We start from the raw sequence: 19533 nt of genomic DNA, 5'->3' as shown, positions 1-19533 counted from the left end.
TGAGCTTACCCTGTCTTTGCAGGAAAACGACATACATTGGAGAAGAATATATTGGTTGTCTCTGTGGTCACATCTGGATGTAACCAGTTTCCTACTTTGGAGTCAGTGGAGAATTGTAAGTACTGCCCTGTCCCTGTCCTAGAAGAACAAGCACTTGTCTGAAGCTATTACTTTGGCCTGCCACAGTCCCCCATGACCACGGGAACCAAGTCCTGAGAGCCATAGAAGATAAATTTTTCCTATGGAGAAGCTTAACAAGTGTCTGAAGGCTGGCTGCGGAATGTCACACTGGCTATTTATTGAGTCCCACAGGATGCCTGCTTTCTGGACTGAGTACATTTCTATTTTAGGAAAGTGTACACTTTGCTGATTTTCTCTAAGAAACCCTACACTGGGGAGAGAAGGAGTTTTTGATCATTTATACTGAGATGAAGCTAAGTCATTAATCCTGTGACTGCCTTCTGTCCTCCCTGAGCAGCAGCATTTGGGGACTTCTCAGCCTCCAAAGTGAACATTTGAGTCTTGGCTTCTTCCTCACATTCTTGGATGAAGTAGCTGAAGCCTTAAGAAAAAGGGAAAGGAGGGTGATCACAAAGGCTTTGGGAGCACTGGATCCCGGACTCCCCTGAAAGTGTCCTTATTCCCTTTGCCAACAGGAGACTTTTCATGCTTTTAGCTAAAAATAGGATTTCATGGTTCTGCTGGGAAACTGACCATGAGGGTAGGTGGTGCCTTGCAGAGGACTCTGCTCCAGCCTGACTCTCTCATCAGGCGTCATCTTCCTGGGTCTGCAGAGCCACTGTGATGACCACCCTCCCATGCTGGCCCCTGGCCTGGCCATCCGACCGCTGTCCTACTCTGGGGATGTCTCCTCACTGAAAGATAAAAAATATATATATGATCTTGCCGGGTGTTTTTTACATAGAACATCTGGTCTGTAATCTGAGAGAAGACGACCTTGACTAAATGGGGTCATTTCTGTCATTTCAGATACCCTGACCATAAACGATGACAAATGTTTACTTGTCTCTGAGACTGTCTGGGGAGCTCTCCGAGGTAACAAGGTGGGGCTGACGCAGAGAGAGAGAAACATGACGTGGGAGGGTTGGTGTGGTGGGAGGACAGGACTTGGGGCCTAGCGAATATGCCTGCTTTAGAAAGCTTTCTTTATGGAAACCAGCTGGAGTGTTTCCCATCTTCTTAGAGCTGTCCCTAGAAGTTGTCAGGTTTCACCCTGCGCAGTGGCAGCAGCTCCCCTGGGCAGGCGCTCTGGGGGAGGGGTCGGAGGGTGTCACCATAAACACTGCCCGTCCAGCTCTCACTAAAGACACATAATTAGAAAGGTTCTTTAAAAAGGAAAGCTGTAAAAAAAAGAAATAGATAAATGTAAAAAAATAAATAAATAGTAGTGAAATATGTAGAACTATATATTTCTGGAGAAAATGAGGAGTTTACTAGCTAACAGGTGAACAGGTGATGGGCCCCTTCCCTTCCTCTAGGTTTGCTGAAAAGGTGTTCGTTCCCTAGGTACAGACGTAGCCAAGTACCTCTACTACGTTGGGTAAATGCTCTGCTGGGGAATGATGAGGCAGTTCCCACAGAACCACACCTTGTTTTAGTTTGTCGTTATACCTTGCCCCTCTGTGCTTTGGAGAAACAGCATACTGACTCCCCTTTCTGCCTTCGTAACCCTTTTATGCAGGTGCTATGATTAGTGAGGTGGGGTAGGAGGATCTGGGACTCCAGAGTGCTGGGTGTCAGAGAGGGAGAAGCCAAAACAGTGCGCTAGCAGTCTGCTTCAAATTTGGTGCTGAGTGGCCACTGAAGTCTCATGGATTCTTTCATTTTGAAATTTGGGGACTCTGGGAGTCCTTCATGGGGCTTCTGTGGGGTTTCCGGGGATGTCTCCCCATAACATGTAATGCTCTGGACTCAACATACCTGTGCTTGGGCCTTGCTGGCCTCTGGGGGACTGTGTCAGTCCTTGTGGGGCAGTTGCTGCCCACCACACCTCAGCTCCCTGCAGCTGGGTCTCCTGTCAGACTCTGCAGAGACAGCGTGGATGCTTCCTTGTCTTCTAAGTCTAGCTATGGGCCCAGGCATCTTGGAAACTCAAGCTTATGATCACTTTCTCACAATCGAATCTGGGAGAAGTGAAGGGGCAACAGAGCGGGGACCCCTTTTCTTAGCTCCCTTAAGCTCCTAATGGGTTTATCCATGGAAAGCCTTAACCTTTCAGGCTGGCTTGTCCCTGCGTGTGTTCTCATGAGCACACATCTTGGCCTCTCTTTTTAATATTCCTGTGAGTTCAAGGCTTAGGAAATAGGAATAGGAGGTATATGGGTTTTGAAGGTTAGTATGTTGCAAGAAAGGGCACCAAAACCCCTTTCCCTGCCACCTCCCAAAATAAAAAAACAGAGTAAAAATGGATACTGGTTTCCTAGTGTCCCCTTTTCATAAGTATTAAGAATCATCAAGCCATTGCTACATCCATTTCACTGTGTACCCAGACATTATACTCTGAAACATTGAGAACCTTCCCAATGGGTGCATCTCTTTTTCCACTTCCTGAGTCTCTCCTCTGCCTCTCTCCTTCTCCGTAGGTCTGGAGACTTTTAGCCAGCTCGTCTGGAAATCTGCTGAGGGCACGGTGAGTGTGAGCCCTCAAAAAGGGCTCCTTTCTAATCTCTGGGGTTTTCTTTTTTAAAAAAATGTATTTATTTATTTTTATTTCAAAATATTAAGGGGGTACAAATGTTTTTGTTACATGGATACCTCGTATAATGCTTAAGTCGGGCTTTTAATGTGCCCAGCACCAGAATAGTGTTCATCGTGTCCACCCGATAGGTAAGTTTTCACCCCTCCCCACCTCCCATCCTTCCCCCTTCTTGGTTTCCAATGACCTTTGTAGCTCTTTGTACCCATGTTTGCCCATCATTTAGCTCCGAATTATCTAATCTCTGGGGTTTTCTCCCAACGTAGAGAGTCCTGGAAAAATCTTATTTTGCCTTAGACAGAGTCGTGGTGGCTTGCAGTAGCCCCAACAGGAGCGTAGGAGGAGATGTGGATGGAAAACTGGTTTGGTAGATTTTGTCTGTTTGGAATCACTATAATTTGGTTCCCCTGAGTCATTATTTAGTAATGACCTTGAGGCCACACATGTAAAAAATAAACATGTTAACAGTCAGGAAAATCCGGAATTTGAAAGCTGAGTGGTGAGTGGGACAGTGTGTCTGGCTGGCGTGGGAGAGTCGCTGTCTGGGAGGGTGGTAGTTTATGATCACTGGTGTAGAGGTCGGGGGCATTTGGGGAGATAGTTACCCTGAGAACAGTTATAGATTGGCTTTGCAGGGATCTTGGGAGAGTTTTCCTCACCCCCCTGTTCCCTGTGTTAAGCTCCCTTTGAACCCTGACATCTTCTCTGTTTGGTCCACACAGTTCTTTATAAACAAGACTGAGGTCAAAGACTTTCCCCGCTTCCCTCACCGGGGCCTGCTGTTGGATACGTCTCGCCATTACCTGCCACTGTCTAACATCCTGGACACTCTGGTACCCAGGCCTTAACGCCTTCTTTGTGCTCAGGGTTCTGGGGTGATGGGGCAAGGGACAGATCAAGTTCCATATTCTTAAAGCGTTAGAGGGGGAATGTGTGTAACTCTGTGAGCTCCTAGAGAAATGTAGACGAGGAACTGCTCCAAGACTCAAAAATAAGAAGCGTGACTCAAATCTACCCCACTGGCTACTGTGGACCAATGTTTAGGCTGATTCCAGGAATGCAGAAGGTGTTTTGGGCAATTGGCTTCTTTGGCCAGGTAGAGCTAACTTTAGTTTAGACAAGGTCATTATGAGGGAGATGTTCAAAGCATTAGCTGGGGAAGTTCCTAACTCTCTTGTGTTTGATGTGCAATCTTCTCTGACAACTGATGCTCCAGATCATGTGCCTTTTCCTTTGCTTCTCTGGTGGAACCAAAGGAATCAACACATCTATCAGCCTTGGCTTCTGAGATTTATGAGTTAAGGGGCTACTAAGTTCCCAGCAGGCCTCACAGTTTGTAAACACCAGTCAGATAACCCAACACTAATGGCAGGAAGAAGTGTTGATCTTCAGGCTATTTGAGGGGTATGGGAGACTCCAGGGTACCATGGTTGCTGCGGTCTTCCTCTTAATGTGGCCAGAATTCATCTCAAAAAGAGGAGAGACCACTTCTGTCAGCCATCGTTGGATATGGCCTGGAAAAGAAGAAATGTGCTGGGTCTTCCCTCCATGCCAGGCACTCCCTGATGGGAAGGTTTGAGAGAGAGAGAGAGACCCTGTAAACACTTCACTGGAAGCTGGGGTGGGTTGAGCCAGCCTGCCCAGCTTTCCAGGTTTGAGGCTGTGATGGGTTCACAGTGTGTGCTCTGACCTACAGGATGTCATGGCGTATAACAAATTAAATGTGTTCCATTGGCATCTGGTGGATGACCCTTCCTTCCCATACGAGAGCTTCACTTTTCCAGAGCTCACCAGAAAGGTACGTCCCAGTTTCTCCCAGACCAAGTTTATGGGTTGATGGTCGAGCCTGGCTGGGCTGTCAGGGACAATGGCTCTCATCCTAAACAGCCAGTTTTAGGCAGACATACTGACACAGGGGAAGGACGGTGGATTTGGAGTCAGGACACTTTAGTTCAAGTCCAAACTTTGGCATTAATTTGCTTTGTGACCTTCAGGAGATAATCTCTCCTAGTCTCTTTTTCTCTGTATTTATTTATATTCTGCTAAATGGACATAATACCTACCTTGTTTATGTCAGTGGCATTGTGCTATTCAGATAAAACAGATTTGATAACTTGTGGGAAATTATGATCAAGTTCCTTGAAGATAGTCCCTGATAGCAAAGGGCTATGAACAGGTTTTCTGATATCTGGGGAGTCCTTTGGGTATTTGGGGTATCTTTTACTGTGCGAGCCTTCAGGAAACGAGAACCTGAAGGGTGTCTTATGCCTTTCAGGGGTCCTACAACCCTGTCACCCACATCTACACAGCGCAGGATGTGAAGGAGGTGATTGAATATGCGCGGCTTCGGGGCATCCGTGTGCTGGCAGAGTTTGACACTCCTGGCCACACTTTGTCTTGGGGACCAGGTAAGAATAATGTCTGGGGTTGGAGGGAGTCTGCTGATCATCCACAGTAAGGGGCTCAGGGAATGAGCTGTTGGGTATGGCATGTCCCAACTTTGGTCCCTGAAGGAATGTTTTCCATCAGCTTCTTCCTCTTGGTAATTAAGATAGGAAGAATTTCAGGCAAAGGAGACCTCTTCTTACTATGAAAATATGGGCAAGTTCTTCTCAGATACCCTTGCTGGTGGTTGTGCCTTAGAGTGGATGCTGAGGAATCTGATTCCCAGGGTAGAATCTGAAAGAAAGAAGCCCGGGGTGGCCTCCAGAGGTTCGAGTCGGACAGTCACCACTCCTGCTCACTCATCTCTTCTGTATACTCCGGCCACCCAGACTGACCCCCACAGGAAGGTTAAAGGCAGGTTGAAAGAGGCTACCGGCCTTGTAGAAAATTGAAGATATCTTGTGGCCTCAGCCTCAGGAGGGAAAGACTCTGGGCCAAAGGAGACACCCCTTAGGAAATGTAGAAATATTCTGCATCCAAGTTGACCCCATGTACTGGGGAAGAAAGAGAGGAAAGATTTTGCCACTGTGGCCGGATCAGGCTTTCCCTCTGCTTTTCTGGCTAAAGGTGGCAGGAGAGCAGCCTTTGGGAGCAAGGGTGACGCCTGCTGGAGGTAGCGCATCAAGGCAGGAGTGTGCGCTGACAGGTGTCTGGCTGGAACCCAGCCTCCGGCCATCTGTGATTGTGGATATATTCTTATTTCTCTGTGACTAAATGTTGGTGACTACTAGTGTCTGTGAGTGCCTGAGTGGGCCTTCCTCGATGTGTGTGACATTTATGAGCACGATTGTCTTACTTTGCGTGACTTATGTCCTAATCTGTAGAACTAACTGTGCGTGAGGGTCTGTGTATTTGTGATCTTTGTATGGGGTTCTCTCTTGGTTTAGGTATCCCTGGATTATTGACTCCCTGCTACTCTGGGTCTCAGCCCTCTGGCACCTTTGGCCCCGTGAATCCCAGTCTCAACAATACCTATGAGTTCATGAGCACATTCTTCTTGGAGGTCAGCTCTGTCTTCCCGGATTTTTATCTTCACCTTGGAGGAGATGAGGTTGATTTCACCTGCTGGTATGAGCCCTTTGATCTTCCCATCGCGCCTGATGAATTGCTTGCTCAGAATAGAGGTTAGCATCCAAGGGGCCACCTAATTCAGCTGCTTCTCAGGGGCTAACCTCACAGACAGCAGTCTGTCTCAGCTCACGTTGCCTGGGTCCTGGGCCTTCCCCTGTCCACCTGCAGAGAAGGCCCTACCTGAATTTGGCAAGGCTGTCAATGTGAACCTCTCCTCCTCTCTCATATCCTTGAGATGTTTGTTTTAAAAACCAGCTCTTGGAAAAATTCAGGATAGAGAAAAATAATCCCTTTTTATGAAGGCAACCCTCAGATCTAATGAGCTCAAAAGAGGTTGAGGGGCTTCTCTGAGAACTGGGCACGAGAGCTGTTTCTAGGGAAATAGTTTGGCTCTTTGGAGACATGCGCAGGGCAAAATATTCTAGAAGGAGAACACGGTGAGCAAAATGCAGGTGCTGTGAGGCAAGGGGTCTGCAGCAGGTGACAGACAGCAGGCTTGTCAGCCACCTAGACTAGCCGCTAGGGAAGCCAGACTTGAGTGTGTGGACCCAATGCTAAGACCCTGGGCCCACGCATTGCCATCCAGAGAGAGGATTAAGATCTGATCTCTTTGGGAGTTTGAACTTAAAACTCATCCTTTCTCAGCCTCTGTAAGCAGTGCCCTCCACAAAGCTTTGCATATAGCCACACCTTCCTCAGTTAGGGCTTCTGAGATTCTTGGCTATTCGGTTTTTCAGGTGAAAGGAGGAAGTTGTGGGAGGCCAGGTGACTAATCCCCAGGCTTTAGGCTTTCAGGATATTGAAAAATTGATCTTCATTTTTTCACGGGATTCAGGAAGTCCAACCCAGATATCCAGGACTTTATGAAGAAGAAAGGCTTTGGTGAGGACTTCAAGCAGCTGGAGTCCTACTACATCCAGACGTGAGCAAGGAAGGAGGCTGGGCGGGGTCCCTTGGGGGTCACCTCCTGTGGGGTCCTCACTTTCTGTATCAGGGTCAGGCCCTCCTTGCCCACTTTCTGGGCCCCTGAAGGGTCCCGTTGTCTGATCCCTTCAGGTTTGGAGCAGTCAGTTCCCCACCCTGGGGAAGACACTGCTCAATTGGGAATAGACCCCCGGCCAGGCTCAACCCCTAGAGCACTGGCACAAACAGCCTGGAGCCAATCTGAGCTGAGCAGATGCTTTCTTGACACTCCTCCCCTCTGCAGGCTGCTGAACATCGTCTCCTCTTATGGCAAGGGCTACGTGGTGTGGCAGGAGGTGTTTGATAATAAAGTAAAGGTGAGCCGGGGCAGAGAAGAGAAGGAGCTGCCAGCATTGTCTCCCTCTGGTCTCCCCAGCCCTGCCCTGCCTCTGGAGGGACTGATTTCTGGGTTTGGACTAGGTTTTAATGGTCAGAGCACTCTCCTATTCCCTCTAGAAAGGCTGCAGAGGTATGAGGCCCGGGTTTATGTATCAGAGCCTCTGTCTACCCTCCCTTGCTGCCAACTGATCAAGAGTTATTTCTGCTGCCAGGTCACCTGGGATTCCTGAGACTGGCATGATGAGCTGGATTTTCCTTCCTGAGTCATAGACTAGGGTCTTCCAGGTCTGTGGGAGCAGGGCTACCTTCTTCATTTTTCATCAGTAAGATCCTAGCCTCCTTCACATGCAGAGGCTCTGTAGAAACCCTGTCCTGTGCCCAGTAACATCTAGAGACTCTTGGGCGTGGTAGCACCTGGGCCCCACTGCTCACCTCCCCAGCTCACAGCCAGTGTTTCTAGCTCCGTGTGGACAGGGCGGCTGCAGAGGGCCTAGGGAGGTGGAGCAGCAGGGAGCTATCTCAGGGTCTGTGGACTCCTCGGCCTCTGTATCAAGGTGTGAGCACAGCAGTTAGGAGTCATAGAGACCTACCTTTTTTTTGTTGCTGTTGTTTTAAGACAGAGTCTCTGTCACCCAGGTTGGAGTGCAGTGACATCATCGTAGCTCCCAGCAGCCTCAAACTCGTGGGCTCAGGGGATCCTCCTGCCTCTCGAGTAGCTCAGACTTCAGGCACATGCCACCACACCCAGCTAATTTTTCTACTTTTAGTACAGACAGGGTCTTGATCAGGCTGGTCTTGAACTCCAGAGCTCAAGCGATCCTCGCACCTCAGCCTCCCCGAGTGCTAGGATTATAGGCCTGAGCCACTGTGCCCAGCCCATACTTTTCTGCTGGAAAACAGAGGGAGGACATACCCCTTGGCCTAGGTTGCCTGCATATGAGTGAGGCCCAGGAATCTCCTCAGCTCTGTGCTATTACTGCCATTTGACCTTTTGTGACAGGTTCGGCCAGACACAATCATACAGGTGTGGCGAGAAGAGGTGCCAGTAAGCTACATGAAGGAGCTGGAACTGATCACCAAGTCCGGCTTCCGGGCCCTGCTCTCTGCCCCCTGGTACCTGAACCGTATAACTTACGGCCCTGACTGGAAGGAGTTCTACCTAGTGGAACCCCTGAACTTTGAAGGTGAAAGCAGGGCGCTCCCCTTGCTGGCCAAAGGAGGCTGGGCTTGGGGACAAGGTGGGAGGCAGGAGGGTCTGGGCCAGACGTTTCAGGGTAGGAAATGAAACGACTTATCTGAGGAGAGGGCCACATTGGGAAGGTGGCTGAAGGAGAGCCCTAGAGTCACGCCCCACCACCAGCCTGTTGTTACCTGCTTTCCCTCAGGTACCCCTCAGCAGAAGGCTCTGGTGATTGGGGGAGAGGCCTGCATGTGGGGAGAGTATGTGGACAACACAAACCTGGTCCCCAGGCTCTGGTAAGGGTTTTCTGGAGAAGGTAGAGGGTGGGCTTGCGGGCAGGGATTCTCCCTGACAGACTCAGTCCCCACTAGCCACCTCCAGACTAGCACCCTCCTCTCAGGCCTGAGGGAGAAGAGGCAATGCCGCGAGCCTTCTATTTGTCTGTGATACTCACTTCCCACGCGACTTGCACGTGTTTCCCTCCAGTGACCCAAGAGGTGTGTGGGGTAGAGATTGTTTTCTCCACCTCTCAGGTAGAAATAGTGAGGCCTGGAGAACGAAGCGACGTGCTCAGGATCCAACACTGAGAGTCCACGATTCCCACGATCATACTTTCCTGTGCTGTTTCCTCAGCAGCCTTGCCAGGCAGGGTCAGGTGTGGCAGCGTCCGCTGCTGCTGTCACTGCCAGTTAATGATACCTTTAAGGCTGATTCTTATTCCCCTGTCTCTGGGAGAGGAAGAGAGTGGAATCACTGTCCACTATTTAATGAAGATGGAGCTGAGCCCTAGAACTCTCTGGGACTCGTCCAGCCAGGCTGTGCCTCTGAACAAGGTGTTGAGCACTTGCCTTGGCCCTGAGCTGGTCCAGGGGCCCTAGACAAGGGGCAGCAGCCCGTGGATGTCCAGCATCTTTGCAGGGAATACATGGCCCACCCTGGCACGTGCCCCGTTCCCTGCAGGCCCAGAGGAGGGGCTGTTGCTGAGAGGCTGTGGAGCAGCAGGCTGACAGCTGACCTGACATTTGCCCATAAACGACTGTCGCGCTTCCGCTGTGAGTTGCTGAGGTGAGTAGGCTGCGGGGCCTTCCTAAGGTGTGGGTGGCGCAGGTCCAGGGCTTGGGACCCCTTACTGAGAGGAAAAGGATAATAACAATAGTTAACACTTACAGAGGCTTATAGGTGGCCCTGCATATCCCAGGCTTGTGCCAACCGTGATAGAAAACATTTGGGAAAAAATAAATAAATACATAATGCAACAATAAAAAATAATACAAATAAAAAACAATACAGTATAACTATTTACATAACATCTATGTTGTATTAGGTATTGTAAGTAATCTAGAGATGATTTAAAGTGTACAGGAGGATGTGCATAGGTTATATGCAAATGCCATATCATCTTACGTAAGGGACTTAAGTGTCCATGGATTTGGGTGTCTGTGGGGTCCTGGAACCACTCCCCTGCTGATACCAGGCATGACTGTACTTTGTGGCAGTCGCTGTGCTAAGCTCTTTAGAGCCAGTACCTCACTGACTCTGCACCACAGCCCCATAAGGTAAGTGCATTCTTATCCCCATTTCAGAGATAGACAGGTGAGGGACAGAGAAGTTCAGTCCCTTGCCCAAAGTCACTAAGAAGCAGGATTTGAACCAGACCAACTTTTTGGGCTCTCATGACATCTGCACCTCTGTTGGGGATGGGCCTTTGTAAGATAATCATTTCCTGGATTCCTTCATTGACTAGGTCTTGAGATCTTGGGGGACACAGCCTAGGACAGACCAGAGGCCAGGGCCGAGCGTTTTGGGGTCTAAGCCTCAACTGTCTGCAATTCACTGGGTGACACTGGTTCTCTGAGCATGTTGCTTATTTAGATAATAAAGGAAGCATGCCTAGAGGTCTATAAGGAGATTGATCAGGTCTTGTAACTTCTAAGTCTGAGACCTAAGGACAAGATTTCATGCCCAAGTGCACGGACTGGACAGCTCCCCAGTGCCCCACTGCCACCGCATTCACAGCATTTCAGAGCCAGGAACAGAAGGCTAAGTAGGCCAAGGGCACTGGGCAGCCCCCAGGCATCTACCTGTTTTCCAAAGGGACTGAATTATTTGGTGTTAGGGTACAGAGACAGGCAGGATAGAAATAGGGGGCTATTCCCCAAAGTTCCTGGGTCTCTCTGTATCACAATCACCTGGGGTACCTATTCGAATTACAGATTCTTGCCAACACTTTGCCCCTCCCCAAGTGAGAATCTCTGGAAGTGAGAACCCCACATACTTTTGGTGTACAGTGACAGTTTGAGAGTCACTGAAATGGGCAAGGGGAGACTGTTGACTGCAGTGGAGATGTTGCTAGGGCCTGAGGCTGGCCCCTTCTGACGGGCTCATCTTGCCATTTCTCCCTGTCCCCTTGCAGGCGAGGTGTCCAGGCCCAGCCCCTCGATGTAGGCTACTGTGAGCAGGAGTTTGAACAGAGCTGAGCCAGTGCCTCAGGCACCGAGGAGGGTGCTGGCCCTAGGAGAGGTGGTGGGGCCAGGCTTTGACTGCATCCTGGCCAGGGGACGGAGCCCCTTGCCCACGTGCCCCTGTGCTTGGAGAGAAGGGGGCTGGTGCTGGCACTGGCGTCCAATAAAGAGTGATGTGGCGCTTTTTTATAATAAATATGGACTACCTGTGTAAAAACGCAAAAATGTGTGAATGGCCTGAGGGTAAGAGAGCGGCCAGGACTGGTCTTCTAGGCTGGTGAGAGTGAGTGAGCTCAGCAGGGCCCAGCCAGGTTGGGTTTAGTATCTGCCCCTGGATCCCAGTTGAGGGCTGGGGATGAAACCTGTGGTGTCTGTAGCTTGTGTTCTGCTCTGCTCACCTATGAGTTATGTCACTCCTTTTCCACCCCTGAACATGTTCCAGACACCCGCCCTCATTCTCAGCCTGGTCACTGCACATCTGTGTTACCACTCCAAGGCTCTGGTTACGGAAGGAGACATCGTAGGGCCTGCAGGAGTTCCGGGCAATGTTAGGGCTCCAGACCAGGCCTGGTCGCAGAACAGCTCCTACCCCGTGCACAGCTCCCGCCCTTAGAGCCGTTCTCTTTTGGGTTTCTTGCCACTTCACCTTCATACAACCGTTACTTAAATACTGTTGAACACAATGTGGTCGAAGCAGTGTGGTAAGGTGTCGAATTTGAAGGACGCAGAGGCCCTAGCCAACTCTGACATAATGCAGGCATCTTCAACCCCCTCCTCTCACCCACTTTCAGCGGATGGCACAGCTGAGGCCATGAGAACAAAGCCCCTGGGGGGGCAAGGAGGTGGGCATGTGGCTCTGAAAGGGGGTCTTTGCACATGTGACCAGTTTTCTCTGGGAGGAATTATCTCATTGTGAACCCAGCCTGCCCCCTGGTGGTTTCATGTGCAGAAATAACAATGTAGCCCAGGGGCTGGGGCAGTAGGGGACAGCAAACGTTTTAGACGAGGATTTCTTTGGCCATTATTTGTTAAGTTCTTTCGCCTGGTCTGGGCTGGGAGGACAATGGCGAGGTCCCAGGCATTTCTTTCAGAAAGCTCCCAGCATGGTGGATACAGAAACTTGGAGAAGGCAGGGCAGAGAGGAATCTGAGTAAAACATGGTCCTGAAACACCGTCCTTCAGTCCCTTGACCATGTTCCTTTGGGGACGTGGTTGTAGGTAGACGAGCCCTGCATTGTGCTGTTCCTGTGGGGACAGGGTGGGCATCTTCTACCAGCAGAATTCTCTTGGAATTTTCGCACAGCCCAACCTAGCCAAGCCCAGGGCTCTAGCTAGAGACATGAGCTAAGGCTCCGCCACTTGCACCCACCAGAGGAGCCCCCTGACCTCTGTTACCCAGAAACCTTTGGGGGTTCCAGGCAAGGACCCTGCAGAAATGCTGCTACACTCCAAATGCCCCTATCTTCCTCCTCATCATAACTTTCGTGTTGCTGTTGTTTGGTTTAATGTTAAATAAAAAAAGCAGACACTAAATTGTAGGTCTCAAGTCAGTGAAGGAAGAGATGGATCATGAAAACATTTGTGTTAAAGCAGTATGCGTCAGTGATTTGTTTCTATTGTAAACATTTTCTTTAATGTTATAATCTTTACCATTAAAAAGATTAACATGGCCTGCTCAAGACCTTGTGATAGAGTGTGCTGTTCCCCAACCTCCGCCATTGCCTCTCTGGTCCGCTGATCATTAGGGCATTTTCTGAAGATCATCATCAGGCCTTGACATGGTGACGGGTCGGAGGCAGTAGCCCACAGCGACCACCAGTCTTCAGCACACAGAGTTGCTGTTTCCCCAACTCATCTCCCTTCACCTGGGCTGTGGATTTAGAGCCCCACCCTGCGCGGGCCCAGGCTCCTCAGGCCTGCCTGTGCTCTGTGCGCTACCAGGGGGCAGGGAAGGGCCCAGAGTGATTTCCTGGCTCCGGTCATCCTAGGAACAGTAAGTCCTCGCTAGCCCCTGCTCTCCTGTGAGTCTACTAAGAGGGCAAGGCAGGTTTAATGGGTGTAAAATAAAGGCGTGAATGGAGGCCAGGAGAACTTCCACCTCCCCTCTCCTTTGGAGGAGCAGAGACTGCGTGCCAGGTACCCTTCCTTCTAGGAATCTGATAAAGTGATGTCACTGGTGTTTTCAGGTGCACCTCAGTGGATTACCCTAGAGATAGGATATCAGGACTTGGGGACACAGGTGCCACCACAACACTAGTGATGTAGAGTCATTGCCCCTAGGCTTCTGGTGAGGGGATGTCGAGGATGTGAAGAAAGCTGAAATGATCTGGGAAAGGGTGAAATAAAGGATGTTGGCTGAATTTATTTTTTATTATGGTAGATACACGGGCCTTGTGGCAATATTCCTAGCACTCCAGTCTAGATTTGTGCAGGTTTTTTCTGATGTCTTTTGTAAGATTAATCAATACAGGGCATGACAGGTATGTGTTATATGCTTCTCATTCCCACTAAGAAAAAAAGTAGGAATTGAGAGCTTTGTTTATTAAAATCATTCTGTATTTTTTCCTTTATAAAGAAATAAACTCTGAAAGGTTGACAATTAGTATCTTTTCCTATATTGTTAATAAATACATGTATAATATAAATACATTTTAACTAATTTCAGTGAAATGTTTACTTGTTGGATTTTTTTCATTACTATTCACTGTATATATAAATAACTACACAGTCCTCACAGTTTTAAAAATCCTTTTCAAAGCAGTGCTTGTGTGTGCATGTATGTGTGTCTGTTTCTACATTTTTCAGTGAGATTTATTTTATTTTATTTTATTTTATTTTTTGAGACAGAGTCTCGCTTTGTTGCCCGGGCTAGAGTGAGTGCCGTGGCATCAGCCTAGCTCACAGCAACCTCAAACTCCTGGGCTCAAGCAATCCTCCTGCTTCAGCCTCCCGAGTAGCTGGGACTACAGGCATGCGCCACCATGCCCAGCTAAATTTTTCTATGTATATTTTTAGTTGGCCAGATCATTTCTTTCTATTTTTAGTAGAGATGGGGTCTCGCTCTTGCTCAGGCTGGTCTCGAACTCCTGACCTCGAGCGATCCACCCGCCTCAGCCTCCCAGAGTGCTAGGATTACAGGCGTGAGCCACCTCGCCTGGCCTATTTTGAGATTTTGATCACTCTTTTTTTTTCTTTTTTTTAACAGATGGGGTCTCACTTTGTTGCCCAGGCTAGAGTGTAGTGGTGCCATTATAGCTCACTGCAGCCTCAAAACTCCTGAGCTCAAGCAACCCTCCCTTCTCAGCCTCCTGAGCAGCTGGGACTACAGGCACGCACCACCACACCCAGCTAATTTTTTAATTTTCTGTAGAGATGGATTCTCGCTATGTTGCCCAGGCTAGTCTCAAATTCCTGACCTCAAGCAATCCTCCCACCTCTGCTTCCCAAAGTGCCAGGATTACAGGTGTGAGCCACCACACCCAATCTGATAACTCCCTCTTCGAAATTCTTTCTTCCCAGTCTTTGGTGACACCATTCTTTCCTGAGTTTTCTTCTACAGCTTTCATTCTTCTCACTGTTACTATATTCAGGTGATATGAAGTAGTAAATTTTGGCTACCTGAGTTTGGAGCTTAAAGGATAGATGTAGGTATAGACATATAAAACCTCTGAAGATTTGTCTAAGTATAAATGGGATCACTTAGAAGAAAGTATAGAAGAAGAAAGAAAACAAACCCTTCAAAACATAATTGGTTGTGGGATGGGAGTTTATTAAAGGAGTCATTGATAGTGAGACTTGAGCCCAGGAGTTTGCAGTCATAGTGAGCTATGATCTGGCCACTGCACTCCAGCCTAGGTGATAGAGTGAGACCCTATCTCAAAAAAAAATTTTTTTAAGTTCAAGGTAAAAAAAAACTAATGAAAAAATCAAAAAAAGATCTAAATAAATGGAGAGATATTTTATGTTTATGGATAGGAAGACTCAATATTGTTAAGATACTGGTTTTTCCTAATGTAATTTATAGATTCAGTGCAATCCCAATCAAAATCAGAAAGTTATGTTAGAGGCATTGACAAGCTGATTCTAAAGTTTATATTGAAAGGCAAAACACAGAATTGCCAACACAATATTAAAGGAGAAGAACAACGTTGGAGGACTGACAATACCCTACTTCAAGGCTTACTGTAAAGCTACAGTAATTAGGACAGTTTGGTATTTGGTGAAAGAATCAATAAATAGATCAATGGAACAAAATAGAGAGCCCAGAAATAGACCCACACAAATACAGTCAACTGGTCTTTGACAAAGAATCAAAGGCAATTCAATTGGGAAAAGAGATTCCCTTCAACAAATGGTGTTGAACCATGAATATGCAAGAAAATGAACATCCAGAATCAGTTAATGAAACACAATGAAGCATAGTAACAGAATGAAGGACAAAAACCACATTCTCATCTCCATAGTAAGAGAAAAAGCATTTGACAAAATAGAAAACCTATTTGTGATTTAAAATAAAAACTCTCTCTCAACAATATAGGAACAGAAAGGAATTTCTATAACCCAATAAAGGGTATCTACAAAAACATCTACAGTTGACACATTTAATGGTGAAAGACTGAGTATTTTCCCTTAATATTTGGAACAGAGCAAGATTTCCACTTTAACCTTTTGTATTTGAGATTGTACTGGGGGAATCATATGTTCCAGTTTCTTGAGTTATATGAATTTAAATTTGGTACTACTTACTAAAGAGATAGTCTATGGACATTTATGTAATAATAATATACAGGGTGTCCCAAAAGTCACCATACATAGAGAAAATGGGAAATTGTAGCTTAATGTACCTTATTTGAATATACTAAAAACAAAAATTCCCAAGGTAGAGATTATAGAATATACACAATTATGAGTGTTGCCAATATGTGGTGGAAAGAACTCCAGCAAGAAACCTGGATTCTACTGATAACTTACTTTCTTTATGTGTAAAAAGAGGGAAAAAAATTAATGCATTTGATCTACACTTCATGCCATACACAAAAATTAACTAAAAATTATTTATAGACCTAAATGCAAAACCTAACACTATAAAGCTTCCTGAAGAAAACATAAGAGAAAATCTTTGTGTCCTTAGTTTAGGCAAAGATTTCTTTAAAGTGTAATACATTAAATAACAAATTGATAAATTTGACTTCCTAAAAATCAAAATTAAAAACTGTTCTTCAAAAGTTACTGTTAGGAACATGAAAAAATGAGCCACAGACTTGGGAGAAAAATCTTTGCAAAGCATAAATCTGATAAAGGACTTGGAACCAGAATATATAAAGAACTGCCAAAACTTAATTGATATGAAAACAAACATCCCAGCTTTTTATATGGGAAAATATTTCAATGGATGGTAAATAAGTACATGAAAATATTCTCAACATCATTAGTCATTAGGGAAATCCAAATTAAAAAAATAGTGAGATACCACTACACACCTATTAGAATGGCTAAAGTTTAAAAGGCTGGCCATAAGAAGTGTTGGTGAGGATATGGAGGAACTAGAATTCTCATACACTGCTGGTGAGAATATAAAGTGATACAATCACTTTGGAACACAGTCTGACAAGTTCTTAAAAAGCTAAACATACACCCATCGCAAGATCCAGCCATTCTGCTCCTTGGTATTGACCCAAGAGAAAAGGAAATATATGTTCATAAAAAGAGCTATGCAGAGATATTCATAAAAGATATATTTGTACTAGCCCAAAACTGGAAGCAACCCAAATGTCCATCAAAAGTTGAATGGATAAAACAAATAGTGGTATATGCTTATTATGGAATACTGCTCAGTAGTAAAAAGTAATAAACTATGGATGAATCTAAAAATAATTTGCTGAGTGAAAGAAGCCATAAGAAGAGTACTTACTGTATGATTTCATTATATAAAACTAGAGAAGAACTATAGTGGCAAAAGTATATCAGTGGTTGCTTGGGGATGGGGGAGGCAAGGAGGGGTAGAAGAGAAAGATTATATATGCGCACAAAGAAATCTTTGAATGTGACGGATTATTCACTGTCTTTATTGTGGTGATTATTTCATGGGCTCATGTCAAAATTTATTAAATTATGCACTTTAAATACGTAATTTATTATATTCAATCATATCTCAATAAAACTTTTAAAAGTTTTTAAAAGCTAAATGACAAGGTACTACCCTACAAACCCCAAAATACTAGAATTTGGGGATGAATCATCAATGCCCACAAAACTGATATATATTTAGCATCTGTGCAGCAGAAAGCAAAGGGAAGGCAATAAGGGGGAGGGGTCTAATATTCCTGAGAATAGGAGAACCACCAAATCACCAACAGGTAGAAGATGGAAAGTACAATCTGAGAATAGCACCAAAACTGGGAAGAGGTTGTGCACATTCAATTTATAAGTGAATGCAAGGGAACCAAAGTAAGTTCTGGCGATACCAAAGTGGAGCCTTGTAAGATCTTGAAACCAGCCAATCAACACTGTGCTCCAGGACAAAGTCTAAACTGAGGGGAAACTGCTGGGAGTAGATTCCAAATAGAACTTGGCAGTTCTATTGGATTCTATTTCTTTTATCCAATAAAGGTAAAAGAAAGAAGGTCTAAACAAAAGTGAGAGGAGCAGTAGTGGACGCCTGTCTCAGGAGTCAAAGGTCATATTTGTACCACTTCTTTAAAAAAAAAAATAAAAAAGGAAAGAAAACTCTAAAGCTTTGAAGCTAGAAAAGCTATTCTTCCCATTCATCCTTCTAAAATGAAAAACTCATTGCACTTAAAAATGAGCAATTAAAATTGCTCGATTGAATCCCAAACATAGTCATTGTTTAAAAAAAAAGAAAGAATAAGCACTACAGTAATTTCCCTATTGACAATGAAAGCATGACAGAAAGATTTACCCTAAACAGAAGAAAACCATTAAGAAAATGAAAAATCAATATATATATGTATATATAAAAGCATTAGAAAAATTCAGAAATTGGATTGGAAAAAGAATTTTTAGAAGTGAGATTATAGAATTCAGGAAGGAATTAGAATAAATGAAAAGCTATTTCAGAAATGAAGTCTAAACTAGAAGGAACACGAGAAAAAAATGACAATGGATAATATTAGTATGTTCAGACAAACAAAAGATTAAATGGAGGACATTTTTTGAAGGATTTTTTAAAGAAGAAAGATTTAAAAAAAAGATTTGAAAGTGATAGAAAAATAGGCAAAGAAGATCTAACATATGCATGATAGGGTTTCCTGAAGAGGAAAAAGAAAGCAATGGAACATACCATATGCTAAACTATGCTTTAATAATTTCTTTTCTGAAATAAAAAGGCTTCAGACTACAGGTTGCAGAGACACACATCTACCTGGGAGAACAAACCCAGAAGGTCCAACACCTGAAGTGATGGTGACACATCAGTGTCAGTGTTGGGGCCATGTTACACAAATGAGCCAAAGATGGTCTCTGTACATTGGCCCTTTGTTGTTTAGTTCTTAAGAGTAGGCTGGGACCCATTAGCTCAACAGCCTACTGGCACCAAACTCAAATTTTTACACATCCATTTGTTTTAAATTTAGCCCAAATAAGCAGATTTTTAGCCATTTACAACCTGCTTGCTTTGCATACCTCGTGGAATTGAACCAAACATCTGCTAGCCATGGATAAACCAGAAGCCTATGAAGACCCCAAGCCACTGCTATTTTTCAGAGATTTCTTTTTTTTTTTTTTTTTTGAGACAGAGTCTCACTCTGTTGCCCAGGCTACAGTGAGTGCCGTGGCATCAGCCTAGCTCACAGCAACCTCAAACTCCTGGGCTTAAGCAATCCTACTGCCTCAGCCTCCCAAGTAGCTGGGACTACGGGCATGCACCACCATGCCCAGCTAATTTTTTCTATATATATTTTTAGTTGGCCAGATAATTTTTTTCTATTTTTAGTAGAGACGGGGTCTCGCTCTTGCTCAGGCTGGTCTCGAACTCCTGACCTCGAGCAATCCACCCGCCTCGGCCTCCCAGAGTGCTAGGATTACAGGTGTGAGCCACCACGCCTGGCCTATTTTTCAGAGATTTCTGACTCAAAGACTCTCTGACATGCTGCTCAGACATGTAAGTCCCCTCTTCAGTAGCCCGCTTTCCCAGGAGTTCCATTTCCCTTTTACCCTTCTGGGTGGTGGCATCTGCACATTTGCCCTTGGAAGGTCTCCTGCTGTGAGGGACTTTCCCCTCAACCCCCATGCAAACCTATCAAAGCACCACCCAAATAAAATAGGTTGTATCCTACTGCCACCTCATGGTCACATCTTTTACCTTGCTCAACCCTGAAATTTTTGAACTGACTATAGGC

The 19533-nt window shown here is 45.9% G+C and overlaps 1 protein-coding gene across 1 annotated transcript in view; it reads left to right on the top strand.

The window, feature by feature from the left end:
• Window positions 1–12855, top strand: part of HEXA (hexosaminidase subunit alpha) — a 29295-nt gene extending 16440 nt beyond the window's left edge. Inside the window, exons 2-14 of the mRNA XM_045531461.1 lie at window positions 23–115; window positions 991–1056; window positions 2604–2650; window positions 3439–3549; window positions 4413–4514; window positions 4992–5124; window positions 6049–6229; window positions 7068–7154; window positions 7440–7512; window positions 8535–8718; window positions 8920–9010; window positions 9675–9779; window positions 11128–12855. Of these exons, the coding sequence (XP_045387417.1) occupies window positions 23–115; window positions 991–1056; window positions 2604–2650; window positions 3439–3549; window positions 4413–4514; window positions 4992–5124; window positions 6049–6229; window positions 7068–7154; window positions 7440–7512; window positions 8535–8718; window positions 8920–9010; window positions 9675–9779; window positions 11128–11191 (1337 nt within the window). The 3' untranslated portion in view covers window positions 11192–12855. The remainder of the gene's footprint in view (window positions 1–22; window positions 116–990; window positions 1057–2603; window positions 2651–3438; window positions 3550–4412; window positions 4515–4991; window positions 5125–6048; window positions 6230–7067; window positions 7155–7439; window positions 7513–8534; window positions 8719–8919; window positions 9011–9674; window positions 9780–11127) is intronic.
• Window positions 12856–19533: the final 6678 nt, after the last annotated feature.

The sequence above is a fragment of the Lemur catta genome, chromosome 1 (genome assembly GCF_020740605.2).
Source record: "Lemur catta isolate mLemCat1 chromosome 1, mLemCat1.pri, whole genome shotgun sequence".
Taxonomy (NCBI): domain Eukaryota; kingdom Metazoa; phylum Chordata; class Mammalia; order Primates; family Lemuridae; genus Lemur; species Lemur catta.
The sequence above is the reverse complement of the archived record's forward strand: the minus strand, read 5'-3'. Positions and strand labels throughout refer to the sequence as shown.